Raw genomic sequence first — 15,717 nt, 5'->3', positions numbered from 1 at the left:
TTACGGGAAGAGGACAGCTCACCCACGTGGGGGGGGGGGGGCAGGATTTCGCCAAGAAAAGTTAACTTTCCTGCGAAAGGGGCCGGCAGCCTCTCAGCTCTTCCCGGCCGGGAAGACCTCCCCCCACTTCCACTCCTGCGACCCTCCTCCCGCCTCCTCGGAGCTTCAAGCAAGCTAACTGGGAAGGCCAGGGAAGAAGAAGAAACGGCAGCGCGAGGTCAGCGGTCCTTGGGGGTGCGGCGGAAGCCCTGCAAAAGTGCTCCTTTCCCGGCTCGGCTGCCATTGCTGCTGCTGCAGGCGGAAGGGGAGGAGGAGGAGGAAGAAAATTAAGCGGCGGGGCGGTCCCTGCAGCCGCCGACGCGGGAAAGGTGCGCTTTGACAGGGCTTCCACAGCCCTGCCAAAGCGCTCCTTTCCCGGCTCGGCTGCCATTGCTGCTGCTGCGGGCGGAAGGGGAGGAGGAGGAGGAAGAAAATTAAGCGGCGGGGCGGTCCCTGCAGCTGCCGACGCGGGAAAGGTGCACTTTGACAGGGCTTCCACAGCCCTGCCAAAGCGCTCCTTTCCCGGCTCGGCTGCCGTTGCTGCTGCTGCGGGCGGAAGGGGAGGAGGAGAAGGAAGAAAATTAAGCGGCGGGGCGGTCCCTGCAGCCGCCGACGCGGGAAAGGTGCGCTTTGACAGGGCTTCCACAGCCCTGCAAAAGCGCTCCTTTCCCGGCTCGGCTGCCATTGCTGCTGCTGCGGGCGGAAGGGGAGGAGGAGGAAGAAATTAAGCGGCGGGGCGGTCCCTGCAGCCGCCGACGCGGGAAAGGTGCACTTTGACAGGGCTTCCACAGCCCTGCCAAAGCGCTCCTTTCCCGCTCGGCTGCCGTTGCTGCTGCTGCGGGCGGAAGGGGAGGAGGAGAAGGAAGAAAATTAAGCGGCGGGGCGGTCCCTGCAGCCGCCGACGCGGGAAAGGTGCGCTTTGACAGGGCTTCCACAGCCCTGCAAAAGCGCTCCTTTCCCGGCTCGGCTGCCATTGCTGCTGCTGCGGGCGGAAGGGGAGGAGGAGGAGGAAGAAAATTAAGCGCGGGGCGGTCCCTGCAGCCGCCGACGCGGGAAAGGTGCACTTTGACAGGGCTTCCACAGCCCTGCCAAAGCGCTCCTTTCCCGGCTCGGCTGCCGTTGCTGCTGCTGCGGGCGGAAGGGGAGGAGGAGAAGGAAGAAATTAAGCGCGGGGGCGGTCCCTTAAGCCGTCGACGCGGGAAAGGTGTGCTTTGACAGGGCTTCCTCTCCGGAGAGGCGTTTTTAAAAAGAAAAACCTGCAGGCACCCAGCAACAGGGGCTAGGAGCTAGGAACCCGGAAGTTAATTACTTCCGGGTTCACTGACGAACCGGATCGCAAGAACCGGTGCGAACCGGTAGGAACCCACCCCTGTGTATGTGTATGTGTATATATGTATGTATGTATGTATGTGTATATATATATATAAATATATATAATATATATATATATATATATATATATATATCTATCTCTATATCTATATCTATATCTATATCTATATCTATCTATCTATCTATCTATCTATCTATCTATCTATCTATATATATATATATATATATATATATATATATATATATTTGAAGAAACATGGATGTTGAGGAATTCTCAATCCCAAGTATTTTCCTCTACTAGCTTCTGCACAGAGGTGGCAAACCAAAGGAGGTGGGGGCTTGGCGTGTTTATAGTTTCCACCTTAAGTGTTCAAAATGTAAAACAATCACCTCTGTTTGAGAATGTATATCAGCTTGTTAGTCTTTGACAATTTTTTCTTAATGTATATTAATTTATACTTTCCTACTCAACAGTTCCTCTTACAGATAATCCAACCCAAACCAAGTGATACCTTCCTTAATCTTAGCCTGAATGATGTCAGTGATTTCCTGGTGCATATATTCTTATAGGTGGCATTTCAATTCAAGAGCCGGTTGTAATGATGGACAGGCTTCAATACCTGTCTTCCTGAAGAAGTAACTGAGTCACCATTTATGTCTAGATCCTTCAAAGATACAAAACATAACCTAACTGGCTTTTGGCTGCTGCATCTCATACATGGGCTTAACCTACAAATATTAAATGGCTTTGTCCAAAATAGATTACCTGGGTGATTTTGTTCATTCACAAGTCATCCAACAAAGTTTATATAATAATTTTTAGAAATCTGATTCCTTGCCTTAATCATTTTGCCATAGTCCTCAAGACTGAAAGTGACTATTTCTCCTAGCTGCAAATTAGGCAAGATCTAATTAGGAATCCACATAAGATCCATTTAAAATGCCTGGCCAGAGGTGGTTCTTACAGATGGAATGGCCCCTTTGAAGATAAGATAGCCCGTTAGTTTTACTCAGAGGAAGGAACAGCATACTTCTCAACCCTCTAAAAATTTAGGGGCATACGCAGACCCAACCATATCACAAAATAGCAGAATACTGATATATTCTGATCTCATAGTTCAGCTGCAACCTTTAGTACAAAGGTGAAAGCCAATCTGATCAGAAGGGAATGGAACTCTAAGAATTGGTTTGATAAATCTTGCATCACTGCCAAAGCAGCATTAGTGGAATCCTCACTGTCAAGCTGCATTACTCAAGGCCAACTTATCAGATTGCTCCCAAATTTTAAAAGAGCAGAAAATACAACATAAGACCCTTCTTGGAAAATACTTATGATCGTAAGAAAGAACAGTCATAGCTAATCAAAACCACCAAGTTCAAAAACCCCTTCCTATTTGGCATACTATAACAAACTGTTCACTTAAACCACATTAAAAAATTCATTGTAGATCCCCTCAAGTGTCTGGGTACACCACTTCTAAGTACTTTATGATGATCTGCATACTACACCTATGTGAGATTATTCTCACTACTGCTGTGGTCCCCAGTCACATGCACTCCTTAGTCAACAGTCTCATTAACCATTTTAAGAGTGGTAAAGTCCCCAAGTGTGACTGTATCCACTTGAGGTAATTAAATCCAATTCAAATTGGTATGCCTTTGTTCTGGCCTCTTAATTTTCATACCTTAACCACACAACTAATATTCCAAAGCACTGGGAGGGGGCAGTCATAACTGTTCTCTTATACAAAAAGGCTGATAAGAATGATCTGGCTAATTATAGGTCAATTAATCTATTGAAACATCGTTAGCAAATCATATGCCAGATAGTTACTTATTAAACTCTAAACCTGGGTAATAGAGGATGGAATAACTGACCCATCGCAAGCAGGTTTTCAATTGGTACTATAGACCATTGTCTAGCACTTCAAAATTTAGAAGACAAATGCACAAACCACTCTGACTTTAATCTATATGTACCCTTTATAAATTTCATAGCAGTTTTATGATAATTATCTCAAAGATAAGACTTTGGAACATTCTGAGCAAATCCTCTATAGACAGATAACTCTCACTCCTAATCTATAAACAATATAATAAAATTGGCCTTAGAGTAGGATGTAATCGGAGAGGGGACCTTTCCAACTTTATGTCAAGAGAATGAAAGTAGGATGTTTTCTAACACCACTGCTTTTTAATATACACATCAACTCTCTGATTAAAACCCTTCAGAGAGTTGATATCAATGGACCTCAGTGACGTGCGGTGAAGTTCACGGCCGGTGAGGCAAGCGGCAGGGACCTCTATATTCTCCTCCCCCCACCCTCCCATCTAGGCAGACCAAGCCGTTCCGGGAAAAAAAAACCTGCCTGCCTCTTGCCTTGAAGGAGAGGAGGAGGAGGAGGGCACCCGCTTGGGGAGGGGAGGTAGGACAAGCTGAAGGTTCATCTCCCCACCGCATAAGGATCGGAGGGCTTGCCTCGGAGCCCGCCTCTCCAAGCGCGTGCTCGCCTCGCTATAGCTGGGTGACAGGGGCGGCGGGGGCTTTAAGGCAAGCGTCTGAATGCAAGAAATGAATAATCTCCCCGAGCAGCCTCACACACCAGAAGCATGGGCAGCAGCGGCTGGCGTTGGCAGAGCCCCCTGCCTCCGCCCACCCTCACGCGCCAGGATTTTCCTTGTGACATTTTGCCTCCACCCCCCCCCCCAGCGACCGGAATATTGCGCGTGCACACGTCATCCACCCCCCTCACCCCAGCTACAGCTGAGGAGAGGGAGGAAAGCCAAGGAGAGCCCCCCCCTTCCCATGCAAAGCCCCCTTAAAGTAGAGAACAAGCCCGCTCTATGCGGCAGGCACACTGGCACTTTAAAGTGCATGCCGGCACTTTAGCTTGTCCCTCGGCCGCCAGCCGGAAACTCCCGGCTAAGCGTTTTGTGGCTGGCTGAAATGCGCGGACATTTCCAGCCACCCACAGGGGGACCAGGAGGGAAGGAGTAGCTCCTTGGGAGTCTATCTAGCCAGCAGCCCCAGGAGACACCCCCCGCCCCCCAGAGAAGAATTGGGGCCACCAAAGCTCCCACACCCACCCACCTTTGGGATGCAAGAGACAGCAAGGCTGCAGCGAAGGGAATCTGGACCCTGGGAAGGTTGGGGAGGGGTGAAGAGCGAGCCTCCTCCTTCTCCCCCACTCCTCTCCTCCTCTGAAGCGCGCCCTCCGAAGTAACCCGCCCAACGTAAGCGTGCTCAAGAAGACATGATTGGCTGCTTCCAGATCAGGAGGCGGGAGAATTAGTGCCTCTTTTCATCTGAACTTCTTTGCCTTTTAACTCTTTCTTAACTTTTAGAAGGCGAAAAATTCCTTATGGAAAAGAGGCCCCGAGTTCTCTCGCCTCCTGCTTTGGTTACACTAAGCAGACACCAAACCACTGTGAGCTGGAATCTGGTAGCAACTATCTTGGCTTTAATTATTTAAAAAAAAAATTAATTTCTTTTCTTTTCCTGAGGAGAGTGGTGAGGCTCCGCCTCCCCTTGCCTCTAGTGACTGCACGTCCCTGATGGGCCTAAACTAGCCGATAGACACATCCTAATTTTATTTTATGATGAAGATGCAGTTCTTTTCTCCTTGACTTTTGTAGCATAAAGCAGGCACTGAGAACCCTGGCATCCTACTATATGAGGAACAATTAATAATCATTGATCACATTTAGTTTTTTCTATCAAAGACAAAAGCATAAGTAGACAATTGATTCCCATAATTACAAAAGGTCAAATTGGGACCAGATTGATAAATTTTATGCTGATTGCTTTTTAAGGGATGCTAACCCCACACATCAGCTATCAGATAACCAAAATATCTTCACTGAGTTATACAACTCTGCAACCATTGATCAGATATGTCATTTTATTGTCTTATTTTTTCTTTTTTCCCAATAATAAATTGTTGTGTCAAACTATTTCTCTTTTTACTGCAAAAGCTATTCAAACACTGTAATAAAGTTTTTTTTTTTGTCCTAAAATGGGTTTATTCATGGGAGTCATTCATTCTCCATCCAGATTTAGTTAACCTTCCTTGTCCCATTCCCTGGTTCTTAAACTTATATATAATATTGATTAGCTTGTTTTGCTGTATTCTGAAAGATTTCCCCATTAATGCCAGAAGTCTCAGACAATTCAAATTATTTAGACTTTATTTAGAATTGGCTGCTGTATAGGTGCTTGTTGGTATTATATAACAAAATGTGCCCGTGACCCTATGCTCTGCAGTCTATGCTTTGCAGTAGAAAATATTTTATGTTCAGAATTCAAGTGACTTTATTTTCTAATAAGAACCCCATTTTATCAACTATACTGATGTTATATTCTTACAACTTTGTTCATAAGCATGTATGTTTATATTATCTAAAAGATCTGGAGAAAGCCTGTTTGGAATAACAGCAAGTAATGCTACAGTTTAGAGTTAATAAGGAACTTGAGGAAAAGAGATACATGTATGTCAATTTACTATATAGTTCACAGATGTAGAATGAGATTCTTTCACATCATGACTTGCAAGATATTAAAAATGCCTTCTCTCTATAAAAACATGATAATTCTTCACCAATTTACCATAAGTCAATGTATCCATTATTTTCTCCAGAACTTCTCACTTTCTGAATTATAGCACCATTATGCAGCTTCTTTTACTAACCCTTAATATAGAGCAGTGGTAGTCAACCTGGTCCCTACCGCCCACTAGTGGGCGTTCCAGCTTTCATGGGGGCGGTAGGGGTTTGCTTGTAACTCTGCTTCATAAATTTTATAAAGTAAAGTTACTTCCCTACTTTATAAATCACCATTACTGTGGAACCGGTGGGCGGTTAGAAAATTTTACTACTAACAGAGATACAAAAGTGGGCGGTAGGTATAAAAAGGTTGACTACCCTGATATAGAGTATAACTTTCCAGTTCATGGCAAAAAAACTTTAGATAAAGCATAGTGCTAAACTCACATAATAGAGGAGATTAGTCCACCCTTCCATGGTGATACACTGGAAGACAGTCAGCACAGCGAAGAGGATGTTATCAAACTGTGTGATCCCGTAGTTGGGTCCTTGCCAGTATTCTTTACACTCAGTCCCATTAGGGCAGAGGCGTGACGGTGATTCCTTCCCACATGGAGCTTCTTGCATGATTTCATCTGGGGAGGAAGAAAAAGAGGGCCTCTAGTAGACTAGGTCAAGCAGATAAGCAACTGCAGGAGGCAGAAAAAATGGTGGTATCACTTGCCTTGTAACAGCACCGGCTGTTCTTCAAGAAGTCCCTTCCTCCAAAATTATGGCTCAGGGTACTCATACAGACACATTTTCCCCTCCATGCAGTGCTTTTTCAGATGCTGTACAGCCATATAGAAAAGCAGAAACCAGCATGGTTTGGATTTTAATTCTTTGCTCCTCCAAGGAAAGCACAGGGACTGCCCAGATGTGTTTTTCCAATGATACAGGCTACTTGCCTCCACAACTTAACACTGTTTCCCCCTCAAGTCTGATACTTCCTGACTTCTGATGGGCTACCCACCTTTGTTTTGCAGGCTGATGTAGTTAAGAAGCTTACTTGACTTGAAAAAAAAATAATCCTCTGTATTTAGGTAGTGGAGAGAAAGCAAGAGTGTTTTGTGAAACTTGCCTATAGGTGATCTGCAAATCTATTCTGCTTGACACATTGGTAGTTATTAAGAACATAGGAAGCTGCCTTATATCAAACTCTGTACTATCTATTCTGATGGGCAGCAATTCTACAGACCAGGAAAAAGTTGTGTCACAAGTTCCTTCCTTAGTATTTAATTTTGCCTTTTTTAATGCGATGGTAGTACAATATATATGTATCCTCAATTACAACTTAGTTGTTAATGTACATCAAACAATTTTTTTAGTCCACAGTATATTCAAAGTTCATTAGGACTGTACAATACACACTTTGTGGTTTGATTCCAAAAAGTTACTTGAGAGTCTACAGAGGTGCAGATGAAGAACTCAAAGGATTTGTTGTGACACTATGCAGATCTAAGGTTCATTACTGTTAATAACAAAAATTGATTAAATATATACAGAATGCAAAGAGAAGTAACATAGAAATTGTCAAGAAATATTTAGTCCCAAAGGTGCTTTTTCAAAAGACAACTGGACTGTTGAGAACAAGCAAAGTCCACTTGCTTTTTGAAAAAGCACCTTTGGGACAACCATGATCAGAATGACTGAAAATCTCCAGACAAGAGATACTTAGATTCAATTTATAAAAGAAAGTATAGATTTATCGATTTGAATTGTATGCAGGGAGGAGCTCCCCTCTTTATTTGTTGCTGTGGCAACATGTAGATTAGGGTGCTTCTCCATAATATGGAGTGAATCATGTACCAAGTGTAAATAGACCATGGAAGCAAAGTTCAAGCTTCTCTTAGTTGCTCTAACCAACAAAACAATAGTAGGGACCAGTCTTTCTTAAAACGAGTTCACATGAAGAAAGTTTGAGATGCCCTGTTGTATGTTTCATTCATAATGCGATTTCCCCCTCTCTTAGCATGTTTTATGAATCCATCAGTTTTCTGGGATTAGTTTATACAGAAACAGAACTATGCTTTTCTAAAGCTAACTCTTTAGGGAATATTGTGTATAAATATACAAAGTGATTAACCACCCGGCCTATCTTTGACTTACATTCCTCTTATGTAACTTATATTTCAGAGTAAATATAACTGGTAATTCAACAAATATATTATGTTTTAACCATGATATGTTAAACAATCCATCATGGATGGATCCCATATAGCCAAAAATCATGGTTTATAGTTGGCATCAAAATTGTACTAAGCCAAAACCAAACAATTTGCATTATATCTTAGTACAACTTTATATTAACAGTTCATTTACATTTTAACAAAGATAACATTTGTCAATAGTTACCTTTTTCCATTTTTTTTTTAAAAAAAAGCTCTACTAACTTTTTGAATTGGGTAGCTGGTAGGAGAATAGAATGCTTTTTTACGTACCTGTATGAATATCCTTGCAGGCGGTGTGAAATTTCCCCAAATAAAATTCTAACCCTATGATTGCAAAAATAAGGATTGCAAAAATAGGAGGAGGCCAATTTGTAGCAGAGGTATCATGGCCTTCATTATGGATTTAAGGACAACTTGTAAACCTGCAACAAAAGACAAGAGCATCATCAGAGAATAGATTTAAAGCACACCCAGCAGCTAACGTTATTGGAGTTTTAACAGGATATAGAGAGAATTACACACTGCTCTCTACTTGTTTATATTCTTTATCTTTCTTAACATGGCATGTGAGGCCTATAAACCTTAAAGCAGAAGAAAAAGGAAGCTTTTCCATGTATAACCTGGAGTTATTGTGTCAATACTTTATTGATGAATGATCAAGACTAATAATTTAAGATTTTAACAAAAGACCATAACAAGTAAGTAGCAGGCAGAAGTGTCAAAGCTTCCTATATTTCTAAATGTATTAGGACCTATTAAAGTCCATTTTGATAAGTATTTTATACTGGGATAATTTCTATCCATGCCCTTATTTCTAAGAGGCCACATTTCTAAGAGGTCACATCCATGCTTAGCCCCTTATTTCCAAGAGGTCAGGGCTCCAAAGGCTAAGTAAAAGTCAAGTATAGTGGACAGGAGTCCCCAGCAAATTCCAGGGCTGTTGGATAAACTGTGAAATAAAATAAAAAGACATTCTGGAAGAAAGGACTATCCTATTGTTGCCAAGTAAAACTCAAAACAAGGGTGTTTTTACCTTTATCAAGGAAATAGATTGGAGAATCAACACATTTTAGACACTTCTCTAACTATATATAAATATAAATATATATGATTCAATGGCTTGAAAAGAAATGGAAATGAGTAATGCAGAATAATACTGCAGGGATTCCTTCACCTTTTTTTACCTTATAATTTATATATTAATATATATAAAGTTGGAGCTATTACATACTTGTATATACATAATGAACACTTTCGTCTGAATTCTGTTTTTTTTCATATGGAGGAAAATGAGTATAGTGATAATACACTATTTGTGCCTCCTAATCCTACTGTGTTTAATTGGCTTGCTCTCAAAAGAGGATTATTGCCTGAGACTCATAAAGACAGCACAGATACTTTGATTAGATAATGGATCCATGCAAAGAGTTAACAAAGTAAAATATGGGCTTTCCAGTGGATGGTAAAAGAAGTAAGTAATCAAAAAGTTAAAGACAAATATAAGCTGTCTAAGTACTAATCTACATGAAATGGTAAACTGATTGTGTCAGAGCATGGTAATCCAAGATAGTTGCTGTTTAGTTGAAAGATATTAATTAAAAGCTACTCACTTGGGATTCCTGACACTAACTTTAGCGGCCGGAGTACACGAACTGCCCGCAAAGTTCGCAAGTCAATTCAGTACCAACTGTTGACAAGATGCTGTAACGTTTAAAAAAAGAGAAAAATGTTGATGCTGGAAATGTGAGCTATTTCCACAAAACAGACCAGGAAGAAATGTGGATTTTTCCTATGATGATATCCATTATTTGCTTAGAAGGATCCATGACGATCCAAAGTATGTTGAGATTTTCACATTCCCCATCGTTCTTGAAATTACTGATTTTTGCTGTGGAAATCATTAATTTGTTAAGGCTACTGTTCCTTGATTCTGTAATCTCAATGAAAAAGGATATTAACTTCTTCACTCCAGGACAGTATACATTTTCAAAATTTTACTTCCAATAAAATGGACTGTCTTATCCAAATTTCTAGGGCATTGTTTCTCAGAACTGGAGTGGATACTGAATGCTTGCCTTGGTTGCTTCCAGATGGACTTCTTCTAGGATGGCACTTACAAAAAAACCCTTAGGGATTATCAAAGTTCTTGGTTCACAACATATAGAAGAAGTAATTCCTTCTGATAAGCAAGACTCAAGGCATGGAGGAATTTATATTCTAGCCTTAGTATCCTGAAATTGTAAAGTCAGTGCCACTTTCCTGGAGAATCTATTAGAAAATATAGGCAGAAGCCAGGTCACCATGTTCTGTATCTCTGCAATTTCTGAGTTTTCTTCAGAGATGACTCTAGAAAAGACTCTATTAGCATGGTCTACTTGGAAAGTAACCAACAGATGGATAATGTTGGCCCAGTCAAATCTGTGGATAGGAATTTATTTATCATCATCACCACTATCACCACCATCAATTCTTGCAATAACACCAGCAGAACTGCAAAAAACAGAAGATATTTGGATATTGGATATTTAAGAAGATACTTGGTGATACCTAGGGTGCTGGCAGCAAACTGTATCAACCATCAGCGCCAGTCAGTGATATTTGTGACACATTTTTAAATGTTCAGTTGACTGAGTTTCATGCTTTAATGAATAAAAGTTATAACAATTCCAATAAATAATTTTAATATTAATAATTGTTTCCGTATGGAGCTCTTGAACATAATGGCATTTACTATATTTGGTAAAACATAGCTTCACTGGGCCAATTTTAAAAAAAACTTAGTGACCCTAAACTCAATTGTATTATACTAGACCAACAAAAATAGTTCAATATTAAGTTTCCTCCCTGTCTAGGAAAATTCTCTTTTGTAAAAAGTAAATGCCTATTCAAATATTGGCCACACTAAAAAGAATGCACAATTACTGGCAGTCCTGAGCATACTTGGGGCTGGGAGCTGCAAGTTTATTAGGCAAACAGCCAATGTATTCTCTGTTATGTGCCTGCTAACTCTCTGTAGTCCCTTCCTCTCCAATCTCTCTCACGCACAATGGGGAATACACTGACTATTTGCCTAGCACACTTGAAGCTCCCATGCTGGTATTCACTGTGTATTTCCATTGTGTGCCAACTTACTCTCTTGTAATCTCATCCTCTCCAATAATCATAAATGCAAACATTAATTCTCTTCTTGCTAATTATCCCAGAACCAGGGTGAACATTTCAAATCATAAGCACAGTTACAGTTTTGTGATTTCCCAGTTAGTGACTGAGATGCTCGGTCCCAATTGTGACTGCTAAATGAGGACTATCTGCACATCTGTAGATTGCATTTTTTCACTATTTTTTAAAAGAGCAAACTGAAGTCAAGACATGTGTCCACAATGTTCTTCATTTAATCTTTAACCCGTTTGAACATCTGGTCTCTCTTTTTCGATATAAGGCTCTAATCAGTGTTGGATGAAACTAGGCCCTTTTTTTCTCCAGCCTATGAATTTATCCTATGAAATTAAGAATACTGTACAATGGTTTGCACATCCCCCTCAAAAAAATTAATTTGGGAAAGTAAATATTCTTCTCTGACACCTGAAGTTTCCTAAATGTTCCAAATAGTAGCCTCCAAAGACATCAATATTATACCTGAAAGGTATAACCACTCACAAACTTTATTGATTTTAGCATATAAGATTCATATTTATTAGTAAAAGCTATCATATAATTTATAATATATAATCTACTTTATAATTTTGTCTGTATAGGATCTAAATTTCAGTATTCAGTAATCATTCATGCTAAACACAATAAGAGAAAGAAGAAGCTGGGTTTTCCATGCCTCTTAAATAAAAAGGGATCAGTAACACACAGTGATCACTTTGCTTTTAGGGGAGAATAAATTATTCTAATCCATGTTTTTAAATCCTACAGAAAAGAAAATGTTGAAACAATAAAAATAAATACTATAGTGTCAATACATTTTTCAAATATTTCTCCACAGAAAAACTGAATTCACTTAACATTTTATACTGATAACATTTACTAATAATCTCAAATTCTCATATAATACTAATAAGTCTGCTTGATCAAATCTACCAAATTATATTTTGGACTTGGTCAGCAAGAGTGCAACATAATATTTTAACCTCTGTATCAGTGGTGGATTCAAATTGTTTACTACCAGTTCTGTGGGTATAGCTTGGTGGGTGCAGTGTGGCTTGGTGGCAATGGCTTGGTGGGCGTGGCAGGGGAAGTTACTGCAAAATCCCCATTCCCTCCCAATCAGCTGGGACTCAAGAGGCAGAGAATAGATGTGGGTGGGGGCCAGTCAGAGGTGGTATTTACCAGTTCTCTGAGTGACTCAAAATTTCCACTACTGGTTCTCCCAGAACTGGTCAGAACCTGCTGAATACCATCTCTGATCTGTATTAATTTATGATACCAGTCATATAATTAATTCATAAAATATTATTTCATGGCAATTGGACTTTTCCATTCTTTTAGAAAGAATTACCTACTCACTAGAGACATGGTGCTCAAAGTTCACATTGGTATATGAAATAGTGAAATGTTATGCTGACTCTTTTTGATAGAAGCCATTTCATGTAATTATTATATTCTAGAAGACATTGTTTTTTTGTAGAAGCTTCTTTTAAAATTATATACCATCAATTGGAAAATAAGAGGAGGATTTCAGAAATGGGTATAGGTAAAAAGCCTTCCATAACCCCAGCATTACATGAGACATTCGCATCCCTTTAAAAACACATTTTCTCTCTATTTGAACATTTATCATGAGACATCTCAATGAAAGGTAATCAGAATTTTATCCTGCATTTCAGAGATGGGTTGCCAATATTTTTACTACTGGTTCGGGTGCATTCCACACGCTCCGGCGTGACACTGCGATGCACCGAAGCGTCTGGGGGGGGGGCGGAGCCTCCCACGGCCGCTACTATCGCTTCGGCTGAACCAGGAGCAACCCCCAACTGCTGTATTTATTAATTTATATAATAAATTCATTTTTCTTATTATTTAAAATAAAATGACCATATAATATGACATTTAAGTCTAGTCTTTATTAAACTAAAAGAAAATTGTTTTCTTTCCCCTTGCAGCATCTTCACTGTATTTCAAATCTCAAAATGTCAGAGTGGGATGCCTTCTCTCATTAAAAATTTATTCCTTCATTGGTTATTTTGCTTCACCTATGGCCTACATTATTTAATGTTGTTTTTGTAACATTTTCTGAACCCATGACATATTCTGTTTTTCACACCATGCAGGTTTTTCTTTTACTAATCTTATTATTGTAAACTAATATTTACTAAATATTTTAGTTATACCAACCACCTTTACTCTCAATAGAAGCAATAGATTAACAATTCATTTTTGGAACTATTGGAGTACTCTAACTCATAAAAACGATTACTGTAGAACATCTTTAACTGTACACAACTTGTCCTCTTCAGAATCTTCTCTGATGCTGTGTTACTCCATCTTTAATGTAAGCATAGCATATCTGAAGACCAACCTACTTGCTGCTCTTTCTCCTCCTATGACAGCATTTCTGGGAATCTAAACTAATCTCTACTTTCATTTCTTATTAACAATACAAGTACAAACAGATTGTTTGGCATCTGCATGGATAAATAGATAGGTGAAGAGCCAGCAAAATGCTATGGTAGAGAGCAGTCTCATAACAGATAGCAATATTACAACACTAGTGGGTATATATTAGAATAATCACATGCATATTTGCTCATTGTGTGAAGACACAGCTATCTTTTTAAAAATGTAATTTCACTGTTTTATTTTTTGTTAAACAATCTCACCTATTTTATCTCTTCCTCTTAAAATGGTTGCATATTAGAGGATAATGTTTAGGTTGAAATGAGGTCCTTAATTCTGAAAATAGAAAATATTGTTGATTGTTCCTAGGGTAATTAAAAGCTGACTCAGAAGGGCTCAACAAACAACTTCAGTTAAGGAATTTATTCACTCTAGTCATGTGAATCACTAGAACTAACAGTCTTCTCCAACAAACAGGAAGTGTGAGAGATGGTGCTCGTGAGAAGGAGCTGGAGTGATGGACTATAGTGAAGAAGCCATTTCCCAGATAGGAGGGAGAACATTCCAGAAAGAGGAGGGAGAAAAGAGGCAACACAGCCTGGCGCTGGATAGAAGACAGAAGAAGAGGGTAAGGATAGCTACTCCCTAGAATCTCCGAAGGTATATCCATTGGAAGTAATAAGACTTTAGTCTAGCAAGATTCTGTCTGCTACCGTGATTCCTCGAAAATAAGATAGGTCTTATTTTCTTTTAACCCCAGAAATAGGCACTTGGCCTTATTATTTTTGAGGTGCAGGAGGTGGCGAGTGTGGGTGTTCACCTCATGGATGTTGCTGTGTTGCAATAAGGGCTTATTTTCAGGGGAGGGTTTATTTTAGTGCATGCTCTCAAAAGCCCAATTGGGCTTATTACCGGGAAGGTCTTACTTTCGGGGAAACAGGGTATGTGTTAAGAAAACAAAGGGCTGAATTGGGATGAACTGTATTCCACATCGTTCTTGAGCCTAATAGGAAGGCAGAACATTCTCTATTTATGAAATAGATAAATATTTCTATAATAAAATAGCACTTATGCTGAAATATCTATCGCATTCTTTTATCATAAATGGAATGGAATTGGGTGGGAATTAGTTGCTAGTCCTAATCTGAAATTAATTCTTAGATTACACAATTTTGGCCTTTCCCACTTTTCTGCCATAATGGGTAATGTAAAACATCCAATCTAACTTAGTATAAGATCCATGATTTACATGGGTATTTTGGGGCTCATATATCAGGGATTTAAAAGCTGTACAATACATCTCAAGTTGTTGCATATGACACAATGTTTTTTTTAATCTTCCTATGTTTATCTGTAGAGCAATATTCACCCTACAACAATATGTGGATGATACCCAGTCCAGGGTGCAGTGGGGTGATGTGGTGAACATTCTTTTGTAGTGCCTGGAGGCTGTGGAGACCTAAACGGGGAACAACAGACTTCAGCTGGATCCTGGTAAGAAGGAATGGCTATGGATAGGGGGGCCCTCTGCATTTGGGAATTTATCATCTTTGGCCTTGGAAGAGGTTGAGCTACTCCAGACAGACTCAATGTGTAATCAGTCGGTCCTCCTGGCCTCTCCTCCAAAAGTGGTAGCTGTGTCTAGTAGGGACCTTTGGTCAACTTTATGTCATGTGCCAGTTACACACCTTCCTGGATAGGGAGGTCTTTCGCTCAATCATTCATACTCTAGTCATCTTTTGTTTGGACTATTGTAGTGCACTCTACACAGGGCTACATTTAAAAAGTATCTGGAAGTTTCAGTTGGTACTGAATGCAGCCATGAGAGCAATCTTGAGTGCCTAATTTCATAACCTTTTAATAAGTAATTCCATATAATTCTATATGCCAGTATTTAAAACCAGATCAAAAATGTTGTTTATGAAAGGGCTATTATTTATAGTTCGGCAGATTGAAATTATGCAGTTCTCCTAATTATCTGAGATTTCTCCACTAATGACTTACAGAATCTTTCCAGATCATTCAATCCTTA

The 15,717-nt window shown here is 40.0% G+C and overlaps 1 protein-coding gene across 1 annotated transcript in view; it reads right to left on the bottom strand.

Annotated features, from left to right (window-relative positions):
* The window catches only part of CACNA1A (calcium voltage-gated channel subunit alpha1 A), a 208,622-nt gene that overhangs the window by 150,862 nt on the left and 42,043 nt on the right, over nucleotides 1–15,717 (bottom strand). The window contains 5 exon segments of the mRNA XM_032239034.1: nucleotides 6,361–6,548; nucleotides 8,394–8,480; nucleotides 8,483–8,545; nucleotides 9,734–9,800; nucleotides 10,424–10,541. Coding sequence (XP_032094925.1) covers nucleotides 6,361–6,548; nucleotides 8,394–8,480; nucleotides 8,483–8,545; nucleotides 9,734–9,800; nucleotides 10,424–10,541 — 523 coding nt within the window.

The sequence above is a fragment of the Thamnophis elegans genome, chromosome 2 (genome assembly GCF_009769535.1).
Source record: "Thamnophis elegans isolate rThaEle1 chromosome 2, rThaEle1.pri, whole genome shotgun sequence".
NCBI lineage: Eukaryota > Metazoa > Chordata > Lepidosauria > Squamata > Colubridae > Thamnophis > Thamnophis elegans.
Note: the sequence above shows the minus strand (reverse complement) of the source record. Positions and strands in the feature narration are given on the sequence as shown.